The sequence below is a fragment of the Mirounga angustirostris genome, unplaced genomic scaffold, assembly GCF_029215605.1.
Source record: "Mirounga angustirostris isolate CCGP_5_RB_7025 unplaced genomic scaffold, mMirAng1.0.hap1 SCAF_1, whole genome shotgun sequence".
In the NCBI taxonomy this organism is placed as follows: domain Eukaryota; kingdom Metazoa; phylum Chordata; class Mammalia; order Carnivora; family Phocidae; genus Mirounga; species Mirounga angustirostris.
Window position 1 is genome coordinate 93741942 of NW_026991709.1, and position 17880 is coordinate 93759821.

The 17880-nt window shown below is 40.2% G+C and overlaps 2 protein-coding genes and 1 pseudogene across 8 annotated transcripts in view; 2 read left to right on the plus strand and 1 right to left on the minus strand.

The window, feature by feature from the left end:
- Positions 1-253: 253 nt before the first annotated feature.
- LOC123863633 (calcium load-activated calcium channel-like) lies at positions 254-1312 on the plus strand (annotated as a pseudogene).
- A 3902-nt stretch (positions 1313-5214) lies between these two features.
- Positions 5215-17880, plus strand: part of PHC3 (polyhomeotic homolog 3) — a 77548-nt gene continuing 64882 nt past the window's right edge. For 4 of the 7 annotated variants that reach the window (XM_045903401.3, XM_064585551.1, XM_045903404.3 and 1 more), the window contains exons 1-4: positions 5215-5347; positions 8255-8420; positions 12614-12769; positions 13885-13962. In XM_045903401.3, the coding sequence (XP_045759357.1) occupies positions 5334-5347; positions 8255-8420; positions 12614-12769; positions 13885-13962 (414 nt within the window). In that variant the 5' untranslated portion in view covers positions 5215-5333. The other 3 variants (XM_045903403.3, XM_045903402.3, XM_064585555.1) reach the window with 3 other exon arrangements.
- GPR160 (G protein-coupled receptor 160) overlaps positions 12638-17880 on the minus strand; it is a 118888-nt gene continuing 113645 nt past the window's right edge. The window contains exon 5 of the transcript XR_010409693.1: positions 12638-12775. The gene's annotated coding sequence lies outside the window, so the exon portion shown is untranslated. The remainder of the gene's footprint in view (positions 12776-17880) is intronic.

The window sequence follows — 17880 nt, forward strand, 5'->3', positions numbered from 1 at the left end:
GTGACCTACAAAGCTGCTAGTTTTGTAGGGTTCCAGAACAAGAGAAGGCTTGGTGACAGGTCCAGGCTGCTGTGCAAGCTGCGTTGCCACTTAGGTCTTATGATCCAGCAGATCCAATGGTGCTTGAAGTGTATATTGCAGATGGGGATGCTGTTTGAGGTTTTTGATAGGCCCCTATAGGTGAATCACCATGCAGACCCTTAGAAATTTGGGGACTCTAGTCTGTCAGAGGGTGTTACTCGGTGGCCCAGAAATCCAGGGAAGTCGTTGTCGTTTAATTTTTGCAGGCTCTCAAGTGCTTCCCCCCTGGCGGGTGGGAGTGCAGAGAGGAAAGCGCGAGATGAGCACCATGTTCGCAGACACACTGCTCATCGTTTTTATCTCCGTGTGCACGGCTCTTCTTGCTGAGGGTATAATCTGGGTCTTGGTTTACAGGACAGACAAGTACAAGAGACTGAAAGCGGAGGTGGAAAAACAGAGTAAAAAACTGGAAAAGAAGAAGGAAACAATAACAGAGTGAGCTGGTCAACAACAAAAAAAGAAAATAGAGAGGCTAGAAGAGGAACTGAAAAATAACAACAGAGACCTATCCATGGTCCCAATGAAATCCATGTTTGCAATTGGCTTTTGTTTTACTGCCCTAATGGGAATGTTCAATTCCATATTTGATGGTAGAGTGGTGGCAAAGCTCCCTTTCACCCCCTTTCCTATATCCAAGGACTGTCTCATCAAAACCTGCTAGGGGATGACACCACCGACTGTTCCTTCATTTTTCTGTATATTCTCTGTACCATGTCAATTCGACAGAACATCCAGAAGATTCTTGGTCTTGCCCCTTCACGAGCTGCCACCAAGCAGGCAGGTGGATTTCTTGGTCCTCCACCTCCTTCTGGGAAGTTCTCTTGAAATCAAGAAGAACCCTGTAATTCCTGTCATTCTTTTTAAACATTCAAATTAGACTGGCAACTATTTTGTAGCAAGAGCCAAAGACAGCCTTAGCACTTGGGCCACTTTCTAGTTCTGAGTTATTTGTAGACTTTTTGGATATGATTCAAATGAGAATGGCACCCAGCAAACATGATAGTACTTTCAGTCACAGATTAATTTTTAGAAAAATAAGTTTGTTGGTTAGATAAGTTCAGGCAATGTTTATGTAATGAGAAGCAAATAGCATCTTTCTTGTTTGGCTTACATGGATATTTTCTGTGGGCCAGACTCTCAAGTCTGTGCTGTGTGCCATGTACCATGGAAGTTGGCTCTCCATGAGCATTTAGAGATCTGGAAGAAAAATTTAGTTTGTGATATATATATATTTTTTAACGATTTTATTCATTTGACAAATAGAGACACAGCGAGAGAGGGAACACAAGCAGGGGGAGTGGGAGAGGGAGAAGCAGGCTTCCCACCGAGCAGGAAGCCCGATGCAGGGCTTGATCCCAGGACCCCGGGACCATGATATGAGCCGAAGGCAGACACCCAACAACTGAGCCACCCAGGCGCCCCTAGTTTGTGATATCTTAATTGGAACTATTTGTTGTACGTTGTTTCCAAGCCAAATATATGACCCAAGATCAATAAAGAGGCCAGAATTTTAGCTACAAAAAAAAAAAAGAATTTTGGGGAAAAAAAGCCCTACCATCCTCTGCAGATAACTTCTTTTCTCTTCTTTTCTTTTTTAAAGATTTTATTTATTTATTTGACAGAGAGAAAGATAGAGCAGGAACATAAGCAGGAGGCGTGGGAGAGGGAGAAGCAGGCTTCCCACCGAGCAGGGAGCCCCACGTGGGGCTCGATCCCAGGACCCTGGGATCATGACCTGAGCTGAAGGCAGACGCTTAACGACTGAGCCACCCAGGTGCCCCAATAACTACTTTTCTTTTGAGAACCAGCTCTTGGCCTGCTCCTGGGCCTCAGTAGAGACTGAATGGGTCACCCAGTTACCATGAGACCTGAGCTATCATAAACTATTATCTGACTTTCTAAGCCATAAAGTTGGGGGCGCGTAGAAGAATTCCATCATCAAATGGAAAGGGCCCAGCAGGCCGTGAAGGCACAAGTGGGTTACATGAAGAAGTAGCCCAAATGTCTATGGTCCCCATGTCTGATACACTGTGAGGATACAGCAAGGAGGGAGCTGTCTGCAAACTAGGAAGAGGGTTCTCACTAGACACTGAATCTGCTGGCACCTTGGTCTTGGACTTCCCAGCCTCCAAAACTGTAAGAAATAACTGTTTGGTGTTTAAGCCACCCAATCGATGGTATTTGTTACAAGTGGCACCAACTGACTAAGGCAAAAATAGTGGTTTGCTAGTAGAGTCCAAACTGGCACTGTCCAGTAGAATTTTCTGTAATGATGAAAATGTTCTATATCTGCACTGCACAATATAGTTGTCACTACTGAGCACTTGATGTGTGACTCATGCAACTAAGGAACTAAAATTTTAATCTAGCCCTTTCTTCCACTCCTGTAGGCTTTACCATTTCTCTTAGGATTCATACAGTGTCTCAGTTAGTTGCCATGTGTCCATTTTCATTTTCTTCCAATCCATTCTTCACAAAGCTAGAGAGGTTTTTCTAAAATCAAATAGGATCCTAGCACTTCTCCAAGGTAATGGTTCCTGGAAACTTTAGAAAGAAGTTCAACGGGCTAGCACACCATATACATCCTTTCCTTAGGAAATCACAAAGAAGTAAAACACCTTCCTCTGTCTGATCAGGTAAGTGATGATAAATTTCTCAAGAGTAGTCCCTTATCATACTTTTTCAATTCTAACATATCTCACAGTGGCTTGCTGAATGCTGCTGTGAGAAAAAAAAAACACAACAACTTGGCTTTGGAGATGGGAAGCTTAAATTAGAACCCTGCATCTGGTACATTCGAGCACAGACACCACGGGTACTTAATCACCTCACTATACTTCTGTGCTAAATGGGAATGATGCTAATTACATCACAGGGTTGTTGCGAAGAGTAAATGAGTTTGTGAAAATCCTCTGCACTTAGTAAAACGCTGTAGAAATGGTTGATGTTATAATAACTATTGAGTTTGGAAATGTTCTAAAAAGCAATACTGGTCTGACTTTACCTAACATCCATCTGGAGTTTTAAAGCCGATCTTCACTGGGTGACAGTATAGACATAGGCCTTAGATGTTCAAGGAAAAGACGGATGAAAGGAACAATTTTGCCCCATTTATTCCAAACACTCCTTTGAATTATGCACTTTCCATCTTTAGGTTTAAGATTGTGCTTTCTTGGGGCCTCTGGGTGGCTCAGTTGGTTAAGCGTCTGCCTTTGGCTCAGGTCATGATCCCGGGGTCCTGGGATCGAGTCCCACATCAGGCCCCTCGCTCAGTGGGGAGCCTGCTTCTCCCTTGACTGCCATTCCCCCTGCTTGTGTGTGTGCACTCGCTCTCTCTGTGTCAAATAAATAAATAAAAATCTTTAAAAAAAAAAAGACTGTGCTTTCTTCACTTTTGTTTCTCTAAGCAAAAATTTCAGCAATACCAATGGACAGTTGATTCTTGAGAGTCAAATGACAATGACATCATATGGGCAGGTCAGAAAAGAAAGAAAAAGTGGTAATATCTTATTTTTAAGTATCTACAGGGACTTTTCAAAGGGGACTTTCTCAGGGAGTTCTCCTAGGAGTAGTACGAAAGGCACTGCTCTCAGAGAGGAAAATAAGGTAAAGAAGCCACATTTTCAGGGGTGCCTGACTGGTTTAGTCGGTATAGTGTGCAACTCTTGATCTAGGGGTTGTGAGTTCGAGTCCCATGTTAGGTGTGGCGATTACTTAAAAAATAAAGTCTTTTAAAAAAATAAAACAAGGGGGGTGGTGCCTGGGTGGCTCAGATGGTTAAGCGTCTGCCTTCGGCTCGGGTCATGATCCTGGGGTTCTGGGATCGAGCCCCACATTGGGCTCCTAGCTTGGCGGGGAGTCTGCTTCTCCCTCTCCCTCTGCCTCCCCCCCGCTCATGCTCTCTCTCTCTCTGTATCTCTCTGTTTCAAATGAATAGATAAAACCTTTGAAAAAAACAAAACAAGGGGCGCCTGGCTGGCTCAGTCAGTGAAGCGTCTGCCTTCAGCTCAGGTCAGGATCCCAGAGTCCTGGGATGGAGTCCCCCATCCAGCTCCCTGCGCAGCAGGAAGCCTGCTTCTCCCTCTCCCTCTGCCCCTCCCCACTGCTGTGCTCTCTCTGTCTCTCTCTAATAAATAATTAAAACAAAAAACCCATGTTCCCAGAGTGGGGGAAAAGATGTAAACTGACAATTAAGTTTACATTGGAAGTATTCTTTTCCCTACCCTAGGGAGAGCTGAAACACAAGATTTCTAAGATTAAGTATACTTTTCATTAGACCACATTACACTTTATGGTGGATTTATATCAATACTTCCTTTCTCAGGTCTTGAAATTAGTGCAGTTCCACTATCTTAAGAAATACTAAAAGAAGACATTGCTTGTGATCAGTACACTTTTTTTTTTTTTTCTGTTAAGGGTAGTAAAGATTGATTATTCTGTGAACTTAAGGTTGCCAAAGCACTTAATGGATCTGTTTCAGAACACTTACGTTGCACGGATATTTCTACAAACCTCTCTCCACTCTCCAGATTAAGACTTCCTGGAAGACAGGGACTTTTTATACTCATCTTTATCTCATTCTGCCTCAGAGTACTTGCCATATATACTGTACCGTAAAACATATTAGCAAACTGGTGGCCTTTCCTGCTCATTCTCTCTGGTATTCAAGTTTGCAATCCCTACCGAGTGCTCAGTAAATTCATGTCCTAGACACGAATGGTATTCATAGGGTAATCAGGGTGATTCCTTAACCTCGCCAGCGTCTGGAACACTATCTTTGAGCCTGAGAGAGCAACCGCTGGTTTGGACCCACAACTCCACTGAGCCCCAGGTAACAAGCCCTGCAGCCACCACAGCATTTCCTTTCCCACCGAAACTTCAAGCTTCCAATCTTGGTTGTATTTTCTTTTCATCTCACTCTCTGCAATTTACATAGGCTTTCGTATATTTGAGATGTCCTTTAAATTTGTAATTTAACAGTCTAAACAGAACTTTTTATATCTTGGTTACAGACCCCACCTCAAGAGTAAGACCTTAGGCAGGAGAGATCGAGGGGCTGGACGGGAGACACTGGCGTCTAAATTGCGGAAACCTGCTCACTTCGCAGACCGAGCAAGGCCTCACGTGGGAGGGGGGATTGGAAACCGAGGACGCCACGTGACCTCGGAGGCCCCAGGGCTGAGTCGACCCCGCCCCTCCGCTCGCTGCCGGGGGGCGCATGCGCAGCCCGTGTTAGTGATGGAGGAGAGAAGATGGCGGAAGCGGAGTGAGTGACTTGCTGGTGACTGATGTCGTAACCGGGGGGCGAGTGGGGCAGCGACATGTCCCCTAAGGGGAAAGCGCAAGGCTCTTTAGCGGGCAGTGCAGGGAAAGGGATACCCAAGAGCTTCCTTAGCGTTGAGGATCCCGCTTGGCCCAAATCGGGGGGCGGAGGCCAACTGTAAGGGTCTAGTTACCTCCAGGCGGGAGCGCCGCTTCCGCCGTCTGATCCCACATCGGCGGGGCTCTGCGTGCAGAGTCACCCCAGGGACCCCGATTGCTGCGGTCTTCGGGAGCTGAGCCCCGGTGGGTGCCTCAGGCGCTGTCATCCCTGCAAGTGGGCCCCGCGGGCAGCCTTGTCACGGATGCCCGCGCTGGGGGCCCGCGGAGACTGGGGAGGGTTGGGCGGGCACTGCCAGGCCTCCTTCGCGCTTCCCTCCTTCCCGCCCCGGCGTCACCCCACTCCTCCTCGGTGGGAGAACCGGAGACGAGGCTGCTCACCGCCCTCCCCCGGGAGGCGTGGCGGTGTCGCAGCGCGGGCCTTGGAGTGGAGGGGGTGGGGGGGTCGTGTTCCTGCGGGTCTGGCCAGGAAGAAAACACCCCAGATAGAAGGACCTGTTTCCGTTGGGTCTCTGGCTGCAGTGTCGATGCCTCCTTAGAGGGCCATATTCTTGTGTGGCGGTGTGTGATGGTATCCGTAGCTAGCTACTCAAACTTAAGTGTTTCCTGGGTAGGCCTCTTGTGTACCAGGACTGCCAGCTCTATTTTGCAGACTGTACTACGCACAGACGGTGGAGTTAGCAAAATTGTTCTTTTGTGCTAAGTCTCCAAATGCAATACAATGGTTTGGCCAGTGCTACTCATTGATGTTTAGACTTGTGCCTAGAATTTGGATTATCTGTGACCATTTTTGGTTTGTTACTGAACAAATCTACCCAGGGGTTTGAGTTTGAGGACATGGTTGCATAGAATAGCACTCTAAAAGGACCAGAATTTAAACTGGCTTTTTGCATATCACAGCTACTGCTACGTGTTTCAGAAGTGTTAAGACGTTCAGTAATTTGGTAAAAAGTTTACCTTATCTACCACTAAATCTGAATGATGTTGAACACTTACCATATGATGCTGTGATTTGATGATTGGAAGGCAGTTTGCAAAACTATAAAAAAAAAACCCCAGAGAAGCATAAAGATGTGTGAGTCATTTACTAATCAGAAAAGTGAAGTCACCTGTTTTCCTTTCACTTTTCCTTTTATTAAATTGAGTTGTTTTTTTTTTACTTCCTTGAAGAGCATATAAGTACTATTTACATAAATGATGTAAAGAACAAAGAATATTTGTACGTAAAAGGACACCATATGGGAATGGCGTATGTATGCACAATTAGTGCCAAATTCCTTTGTCTTTTCATGAAGTAGGAAGTGTTCTTGTTACATTCTTGTCAATGATGCTGATGTGATGTGTGTCAGATTTTGTTTCTCAGAAGAAAAGAGGGGTTAAGAAAGGCAGATAAAACTGGTGTATTCTCAAGTGTGCATTTCACCATTCTGGTGCATTTCTAACCCTACAAAAGCCATTGTAGTTCTTCTTTCTAACAGTACTGAGGCCTTCAGAATTGACTTAAAATACAATGTTGTTTGACTATATTCAAGTAGAGATTCAGTGTTAAGTGGAAGTTTATACCCAATAATGAAGTGAGTTTGCAATATTAGAGGGGAAGGAATCAGAAAGCCTGGTACAAAAATATACTTTATGAACTTTACTGTTCATACATGAGGAAAGTGACATAATTATGTTGTTTTCAGAATTTGGAGCAATTTTTTGTGAAAAGAGGTTTTTGTAAAGAAGTGTAAAGAAATTGTTATCAGCTGCTTCTCTGATTTCCCAGCGTAATCTGCTGATAAGTATAACCAGAGTTATTAGATGTAGTAAGGACAATGTTGTAGACTAGTTAGGGAAAAGCCAGTGTGAGTTAATAAAAAATTACTATTTTTACTTTTTTTTTTTTTAATGTAAGTTCTGTGCCCAACGTTGGGCTTAAATTCAGGATGACCCTGAGATCAAGAGTCGGATGCCCTACCCACTGAGCCAGCCAGGTGCCCTTTAGAGCCCCACGTTGGATGTGGAGATTACTTAAAAAATAAAACCTTAAAAGAATTATTTTTTAAATTAACTTATTTAATAAGAGAACATATTTTTATTTTTTATTTTATTTTTTAAAGATTTTATTTATTTATTTGACAGAGAGAGACACAGCGAGAGAGGGAACACAAGCAAGGGGAGTGGGAGAGGGAGAAGCAGGCTTCCCGCCCAGTAGGGAGCCTGATGCGGGGCTTGATCCCAGGACCCTGAGATCATGACCTGAGCCGAAGGCAGATGCTTAACGACTGAGCCACCCAGGCACCCTGAGAACATATTTTTAAAGCAGAGTGCATATGGTAACCAGAAATAAGCCAATTAACAAGTCCTTAGGCATCCTATTTTAATGTGTAGATAAGAATTACTTTAATTTGTAATATGGGCAAAAGAATGTAAAGAAATATTTTAAAGTACTCTGATGCTGCTTAAGTATTTATTTTTTAGGTAGTTTAGTATTCTCTTATAAACCTGTTTTGGTTTCACTTATCTTTCAATAATGGAAAGATAGAGTTTAGGCCAGGATTTATTTAAGTTGCACATCCTGAATCAATTGAATGCAAATTTAGTGGAGATTAATTTTCAAATGTGCTACATATTTGTGAAGTACTTTTCCTTTCTAAGTGTTTATGGTGACTGTGTGTGATCCATGCCATTTTAGGAGGGTCTTCTTAAAAATTTAGATTGTTGCTGATTATTTCTTTGAAATAATTAAATATTCTTTAAAGCCCATGAAATAATGCTTTTGCCAATGCAAATCCTGTGTGTTATCTGACAGATTCAAGGACCACAATACAGCTATGGATAGTGAGCCAAACCCTGGCACATCTTCTGTGTCGACAACAACCAGCAGCACTACCACCACCACCATCACCACCTCCTCCTCTCGAATGCAGCAGCCACAGATCTCTGTCTACAGTGGCTCGGACCGCCATGCTGTGCAGGTATTTCAGTTAGAATGAGGGGTAGGCTGGGACTTAGCATGTCATTACTTTTCTCTGAAGCCGGATGAAGCTATTGTTTCACACCCTCAGATGAGTCACATGATATTCTCTAAATGAGTACAGTTAGGGTTGTTAATGTTTGAAATAATCAAAAAGTTATTTAATTATCATTCTATTGAGAGGGCTTATATTTGTCAGCATGTGGCTTATAAAATGATAGGTCAGGACAATTATAATTGGAAGGTCTTTAGGTGCTGCTGCAATGTGGAGACACTCAACCCACAGCCTTAATGTGCAGAATGGCTCTAGGTTTTTCTGGGTTCTTTGGTATTTGAACCCAAAATAGAGACTTAAGAAGATCTATTCAGGTCTGTAGATGTGTTAAGAGGTACATTTTAAGCTCAAGTGGCCTAAGAACCTAAGTAGGAGGATCCATTTAAAAGCTCCTAGGGGCAGAGGGGGAAGGAATATTTAACTAGGAAAAGTTTTAGGTCTTCACTTGGTTGAGAAAATTAATCTTTATAATAACGGAGGTTGAGACAATATGGTATTGCATAAAAAGGGCATGGGCATTGCAGTCTGATATGCTCTGTGTTCGAATTCCATTTTCTTAATCATTAGTAGCTATGTAGTGTTGGCTGAGGGGCGTGATCTCTGCACATCAGGAAACTATAAAATGAGGGTGAGACCACCTAGTTCCTTAGTTATGAGGATTTTTAAAAAATACTTTATTCATTTTATTTATTTATTTTAGGGAGAGAGCAAGTGCATGAGCTCAAGTGAGGGGAGGGGCAAAGGGGGAGGTAGAGAGAGAGAAAAATATCCCAAGTGGAACTCCCAGCTGCATGCGAACTGGTCGTGGGGGGCTTAATCTCACGACCCTGAGATCATGATCTGAGTCAAAACCAAGAATCAGAGCCTTAATTGACTGAGCCACCCAGGCGCCCCAGTTATGGGGATAAAAGGAAGCATTAGAACTGTGTGGAGCACAATATATATGCCCAGTCAATAATAATAGCTAATATTTATTGAACAGTTGGTATGTGCCAAGCATTTGATGAATGCTTTACGTGGATTATCTCTTTTAATCCTCACCAGACCTCTATGAAATAGATACTATTATTATCTCCATTTTACAAGTGGGAAAACCGGTGTTTTAAATGGGTTAAATAACTTTTCCTAAATTCATATAGCGAGTAGATTGTCTGGTTTTAGAGTTGTGCCTTTAATCACGCTGAGTTTTTATTTTTTTCATTATACCTGCTTACTCTCTCTATGATCTCCATAATTTCATTCTACTCTGAAAATAACTTATTGTTTGCAACATATTCCTCTCTCCACTCCATTGCTATTTAACTGCTCTGTTGTTTAGGATTCTGAAGTTACCATGGGGTGGAATCAGAATTGTTGGGAGACTGAGTCAGTTCAGCAAAAGTTCAAACTGGAATGAGGAATGTGTTTTTAATGTTCTTCAGCTTTCTTTGAGGAAAAGGACATAGGAAAGAGTATCTAGATCTTTGAGCATACAGATAATGTGGTATTTTAATGTGCCATTTTGATCTCTAGTTTTTACCTCAGCTGGATATGTTAATAAATGGAAGTGTGTAGATATACATGTATCTCACAAATAGCACTAACACTAGTTCTAATGAGGTCATATAAATGCTTCCCCTAAAATGTAATCAAATCAGTATTTATTGAATTACCTAAGGAGTTCTTTAATACCTTCCAGCATTCTTTTTCAGCCCTGTGAATTCTGTTTGCCCTCTTCATTTCTTTAGAGGAATAATAAAAGAACAGTGTGTTGTACCTTTAACTTGTATTTAAAGAGTCTCTCCCATGAGTGTATGGTTGAATGGTAATGAAAGACTATGCTGACAATAGAAGAAATAACTACACTCTGCCAAAAATGTGTCAAATAGATTATTCATTTCATCGAACTAAAATGTTTGATTTTAGTTTTGTTATGTAATTTAAAGAGCATATATAGATTTACCTGACCAAAAAGACATACTGTTCTAATTCTAAATCACTTAATGCTGGTCTATAGTCTTCTGCAACTAGGGGTCAAAAGCCTACATTGATTTTGTGACAAGAGTCTGTAGCAGGTTTAGTAATCTGTAGTTGGAGAGATGAGATATGAATACATGAAAGTAAACACAGGGAAATATGTTTTCTTGGAATTTGGAGGAAGAGATTCATTTCTTTGTGGTTCATGGTGTCCTGACTCAGACCTCAAGCTGTAGGATTATGGCTCTATTACTCTCTTAGCTCTGAAAACTGTGGGTTGGTGCTCAGATTAGGGTTCTGTGCTGTTTCATAGTCACTGTGGGCATGATATGACTTTGGGACATGGTTGCAGAGGACTGGTGTAGTCTGACTTACGGGTTTGGACAGATAAAGGATTTTTCTCTGTTTTTAGAATACTTGACTTTTTTACATTTATTTATGAAGTTTCAGGCTCAGATTTTATATTTCATTAACAAATATTGACAGTAATTTACACTTTTTCAGGAATTCTTTTTAGTTAGAATAGTTTTAGTCTATGTTGAAAGGAATCTGACACTTAAAAAACATCTAAAAAAGTCATTATTTAATAATTTAAAACATGAAACAGCGTTATAATTTTATGTGATTATTAATATAATACTACTCAGATGTTTTTCAGACATTTAAAGAAAAGTACAAATGAGAAGGTAAAAATCACCTTGAATCTAGTTACCTGTTGGTAGTCTTTTAATGTTTTTCTGAATATTCTTTAAAATATTTTAATATAAAAATGGTATGTTATACACTATTTAGTAATCTGCTTTTTTCACCTAATGATATATTTGGGAATTTTTGTTCTTGTTGATAAATGTAGATACATCTGTATTCCATACACAGTAACTCCTAGGTATGTGTGGCTCTTTATATTAAAATTTAGTAAAATTAAAAACTGATTTTCTTAGTTGCGTTAGCTACATTTGTAAGTACTCAGGAGACACATGTGGCTAGTGGCTGCTATATTGGGCAGCATTGATCTACATTACTATTTTTTTTTTTTTTTGAGAGAGAGAGAGAGTTGGGGAGGATGGGGGAGAGGGAGAGAGAATCTTAAGCAGGCTCAGTGCCCAGTGCAGAGCCTGACACAGGGCTCAATCTCATGAGCCTGAGATCATGCATGACCTGAGTTGAAATCAAGAGGCAGAATCACAGACCTGTACCCCTGAAACAAATAATACATTATCTGTTTAAAAAAAAAAAAAGACCCTCAACTGACTGAGCCACCCAGGCACCTCTGTGTTACTATTTGTAACGACTGCAGGGTTATGTATACTCCTCTCTACACCCAAGCCCGGAATTCAACTAAGTTTTATCTAAAATAGTTATACCAATTTATATTCTTACTAACACTGTATGGGAGTATCTGTTTTCCCATTTAGTGGTAATACTCTTTGAAATCTTTACTCATCTGGGGCACCTGGGTGGCTCAGTCGTTAAGCGTCTGCCTTCGGCTCAGGTCATGATCCCAGAGTCCTGGGATCGAGCCCCGCATCGGGCTCCCTGCTCAGCGGGAAGCCTGCTTCTCCCTCTCCCACTCCCCCTGCTTGTGTTCCTGCTCTCTCTGTTTCTCTCTCTATCAAATAAATCAAATTTTTATTTTTATTTTTATTTTTATTTTTTTAAAGATTTTATTTATTTATTTGAGAGAGAGAGAATGAGAAAGAGAGCACATGAGAGGGGGGAGGGTCCGAGGGAGAAACAGACTCCCCGCCGAGCAGGGAGCCCGAAGCGGGACTCGATCCCGGGACTCCGGGATCATGACCCGAGCCGAAGGCAGTCGCTCAACCAACTGAGCCACCCAGGCGCCCCATAAATCAAATTTTTAAAAAAAAAATCTTCATTCATCTGAAAGTTGGAAAATAGTATCTTGTTTTAATTTGTAAATTTTGACTACTAATGAGATTGAAGATCTTTTCAAGTGCTTGTTTGGCTTTTTTTCTTTTCTGAATTGCCTCTTTGGGTGGTTTTAATTTGTGTAGAATAGTGAACCTCAGTGATATGTAACTAGGAGAGAACTGTGTTAATAAACTTGACATTGACTATTACAGTAGTGAAGTTTTCAACTGCCAGTTTTGTTATACTTTATTTTATGATTAAGATTAATGTTAAGATCATGGTTTGACCTTCGTGCAATTGGCTCGTCACAGGTGATCCAGCAGGCCTTGCATCGCCCCCCCAGCTCAGCTGCTCAGTACCTTCAGCAGATGTACGCGGCTCAGCAGCAGCACTTGATGCTACACACCGCAGCTCTTCAGCAGCAGCACTTAAGCAGCTCCCAGCTTCAGAGCCTTGCTGCTGTTCAGGTGAGACTGAAATAAGTTAAGAATTTGTGAGACTAAAGTTGACATTATTTGCAGATAATTACTGAAAATAAATACATTGGGTATTATTTCACAATTCTCAAATGTGCTGTGATTATTTTTTCTTAAAGAAATTAAATTAATAGGTGGCCAAGTAGCAGTTAATTTAAAAAATATGGCTGTTTTATATGGTACTCTGTCACTAGCTTTTACGCCACTGCTTTTTATCGGCATTGCAGAAATACTATGCTAGTGTCACGAATTTGTGTATAAAATTCTAGGTACAACAGTGAATACTTTGGGTTACATGATTTGTATTTACATTTCAATGAAAAAAGGGTTTTTTTTAATGTAAGTAATTTACATTCATTAAAAAAATCAAACTGTATAAAATTGTTTATAAGAGGTAAAGTGGAGGTGTTCCTTTTCCAGACTCACTACTGTTTTTCATTCTTCAGTCATGGCCACTGTTTAATATGTATCAGTCCAGAAATTTTCTATCTAAAATATGTATCCATGCACCTTTCTAATGTCCACACATACTTTTCCTACTGATAACAGGATAATTTTGATTAAATGCTTTTTTAAAAAAAGATTTTCATTATTCTGTTTATTTAAATAAAACCATATGTGAGATTTAATCTTAAATCTTCTTATTAGAGAAGGATCTCAGTTGACTAAACCTGAAAAAGAGTTATTTCTGTTAGAAACACATCCCCAGCTGTTGCTGCTTTTTCGTAGTGTAATTTTAAATAACCTCATGTTCATGATACAAGTTAGGAAACTGAAACCAACTGGTACTCCGTGTAGCTCCAATTTCTTTTTCATAATGTTGGAATGGTGGTTCCACTTCAAAGAAGACAGAGAATTGATGAGTAAAACTGATGATGAGTGCAGCCATTAAAATAAGATTAGCCTTTGGATCCTCTGTTTTTATCATTCAGCTTTTTATTTTCTTCTTAATCTGTTTGGCCAAAGCTTAATCTATGGTGACTGTGAAATGGATTGGTTTATAATGTAGACATTTTGACTTTTATCGTGGTTTTGTGGTATCCTGGTACCAAAAGCTTTTAACTTCAGATTCTTATAGATCTATTATAAAGATCTTATTATTTTAGGCAAGTTTATCCAGTGGAAGACCATCTACATCCCCCACAGGAAGTGTCACACAACAGTCAAGTATGTCTCAGACATCTGTAAGTGCCCTAATTTTTTTCCTGGATTTAAAAATTTTAATTACTTAAGTTTTCCAGAAGTAAACTGTTACTATTTACAAAGTTGCTATTGTGATTTGTTGATTGCTACTTAAGTAATAAGTGCCTAGAAATAGAAATGGTAAGTTTCAAGAATTCAGAACTAATGTTAAGCTTCTGAAAATCTGAGTCTTAAAAAAAACGTTTTCGTATTATTTCTTATACATGTTTTCCTACTGATTTTGTTCAGATCTGATGTGATTCAAAATGATTGCAGTTTTCAGTGTGCCTGAAATACACATTGCAAGGGGTATTAGGCCATGCATTTACTATGATATACTAAACAATGTTAACCCTTGGTAGACGTCTAAATGTTTCTAGCTTTTTCTGGGCACCTCACATTTTAGAAATTATTACTTTTCAGCTTATGTACTTATCTTGACCAAATTTACAAGTATGCATCCACGATAATGTAATTTATTTTGAGAAAGGAGTAAATCTGATTTGACATATATACTGGGAAATTGTGCAAAGTTTTCCAGTTAAAAGAAATTTGCAGGCATGGTAATACTTGCTTAACTTTTTATTTTGATGTAATTTCAAATTGGAGGGCGAGAGAAAGGCAGGGGAGGGGCAGGGGAGAGGCAGGGGAGAGGGAGACAGAGACTCTTAAGCAGACTCCACGCCCATTGCTGAGCCTGTTTTGGGGCTCGATCTCACAACCCTGAGATCATGACCTGAGCCGAAATCAAGAGTTGGACACTTAACTGAGCCATGACATTTTTTTTTATTTATTCATTTGAGACAGATAGAGAAAGAGCATGAGCAGGGGGATAAGGGCAGAGGGAGAGGGAGAAACAGACTCCCCTCTGAGCGGGGATCCCAATGTGGGGCTCTATCCCAGGACCCCAGGATCATGACCTAAGCCGAAGGCAGACGCTCAAACATCTGAGCCACCCAGGTGCCCCGAGCCATGACATTGTTAATTAAAAAATTCTGTTCTTTTTTAGCATGAAAGTATCCTGGAGTATAAATAAAATTAGTTAAGAAATTATGACTTGAAAATGTTAGACTGAAGAAAATGAAAAATTTAAGTAGTATAATCTAGCCCTAAGCATTAATACTATAATTATGGTTATTGATGTCATCTCTGTCTTTAATACGTTGGTAGTTAAGGCAAGCACTGATAAACATTTGTGGTCTGGTTAAAAAAATTATAGGGGTGCCTGGGTGGCTCAGTTGGTTAAGCGACTGCCTTCGGCTCAGGTCATGATCCTGGGGTCCTGGGATCAAGCCCCACATCGGGCTCCCTGCTCCTGGGGGAGCTTGCTTCTCCCTTTCCTTCTGCCTGCTGCTTCCCCTGCTTGTGCTCTCTCTCTCTCTCTCTCTCTCTGTCAAATAAATAAAAAAATCTTTAAAAAAAATTATAGACAATTTTTTTATTCTATGAAATACTGGAATAACAGAGTATGTATGTATAAAGAGAGGTGTTTTCGAATTTTTTCAAATTACTAAAAAGGTATCCTTTTAAACTATTTTTTTCTCATTATGATTTTATGTATTTGACTTTCACAGAAATTATAATTCCAGTGATTGTGTTTATTTTTTATGATGATGTTAGTGCTGCTTGTCATAAACTAGGCAGCCTTGTATGATAAAGTATGCCAGAACCTGTGACTGGTTCGTGGGGGAAAAGAAGTAAGCAGGGAAAACAGATGTCCAGGAAAAAAAAAAAGAAATGCATTGCATTTGCTTCATTTTCTATCCCAGCTGAATAATAATAGCTCAAGTGAGTTGACTAGCTGTCCAAATTATGATACCAAGGTAGCTTAGTGGATATGTGTCAGTCTCCAAAAGAGGAGCAGAACATGGTAGCAGAAATCTCTAGGTAATGATACTAATGACCCATGTTAGGTGGCAGTCTAGTAGTTTTCAGAGTTTTGGTTATTTCGAGGTAGGGTTCCAGATTAACAGTGAAAGCCCATGGGGAAGGGTCCAGCCTCCAGTAGAAAAAGGACTAGAAGGTAGGTTGTCAAGTCATCAGCTAGATAGACTTGGGTTTAGAGTAGGAGTGGGATCCCAGTGGGGAAATGGAATATTATTAAACAGTCAGAAGTCCAATCATTATGACCTGGGGAAACTGGAGAAGGCTGTTGTTAATTGAATATATAGGTAAATAGTGGATGCCAGCATCCTCTTCTTTCCTCTCATTAAAACAGAAAGACTAATTCTAGACACTGATTAGTAGTGAGAGGGGTGGTTTCATGATTGTTTGGCTCTAAAACTAGTTGGGACTGTGTGTTTAGGTTGATGTCTCTGTACTTTAACTGAACAGGACTTAGATTTAGTTCAATTTGATTTGTCAAAATGAAATCTAAACCAATTAAAGCATCAACAAAGTTAAAAAACACAAAATGGTTGAAAATATTTTTGTACCTTGTAGGTCAACCAGTTATATTTGTGAAATAACAAGGAATCTTTTATAGTGGTGAGATAAACAGTGAGAATTCACAAAAGACCTGCACTGGTAATTTTCAAAAGAAAGACTATTTCTGGGTTTTAAACATGTGAAAATGTATTTACCATATTAGTAATAAAGAAATGTATGTAAAAATAACAATGATATCTCTCAAATTAGAAAACAAGGAAAAACATTGACCCAATATCCATTTTTAGCAAGGATGTGAAAAAGTAGATACACTCATACGCTATCAGTGGGAATGTATTTGGTGCAACTTTTCTGGAGGATTATTTGACAACGTGTATGAAAATTTAAATTGTGCATTCACATTCACTTATCACTTATTTTTAGTGATGTCATTTACTAAAAATAGATAATTATGACATACTCATGTAAAAATGACATAATTATGCAAATATGTATGGTTTGTAATAGTGAAAAATTATAAGCAATATAAATAGGTGCCCATTAATTGAAGATTATAGTTAATTCATACAGAGGAATACTATAGCTAATAAAAATGCTCTATGTGTGTATACAGAGAGACTTAAATTTTCATTAGGTATTAAGTGAAAAAAGCAAAAATGTATAGTATGATCTCATTAAGTTATTTATTTAGGTTATTCTATATTTCAGTTCTAAAATTTCCATTTGGTTCTTATTTATATCTTCTGTTTGCTGAGGGATTTTGCTTTTTCATTCAAGTGGGCTCATGTTGCTTGTTGAAAGCATTTTTATGATGACTGCTTTAAAATCTATCCAATTATCATATCTCTTTCATCTTGGTGTTGGCATCTACTTACTATCTTTTTTTGTTTTTTTTTAAAGATTTTATTTATTTATTTGACAGAGAGAGACACAGTGAGAGAGGGAACACAAGCAGGGGCAGAGGGGGAGGGAGAAACAGGCCCCCCCGCCAAGCAGGGAGCCCGATGCGGGGCTCCATCCCAGGACGCTGGGATCATGACCTGAGCCGAAGGCAGACGCTTAACCACTGAGCCACCCAGTCACCCCATTGATTGTCTTTTTTATTCAGCTTTGGTCTTTCTGGTTCTTGGTATAAGTGATTTCTGAAACCTCATCATTTTGAGTATTATGTTATGAGACTATGGATCATATTTAAACTTTGTGTTTTGGCTGGCTTCTGAAAGGGAATGTGTGCCAACTCCTTAATAACTGTCTGAGGGTAGAAGTCCAGGTTATCCATTTGGTCTCCATTGACATCTGAGAGGGTGCTTCTCATAATTGTTGAGTGGGTGTGAGTTCTGGCTCCTCACTAGACCTCCATGGATGCGTCCCTGGCTGAACAGGGTGGGGGAGGGAATAAGAGTGCCATGTTATGGCTCCCCACTTGGTCTCCACTGATACACCTTAGGGGTGGGGTGGTTTGGTCGTGGTAGTCTACTCCTGCATGACTGGGACAAAAGTCCTGTCTCTCTTTTCACCTTCTCTGATGCTTA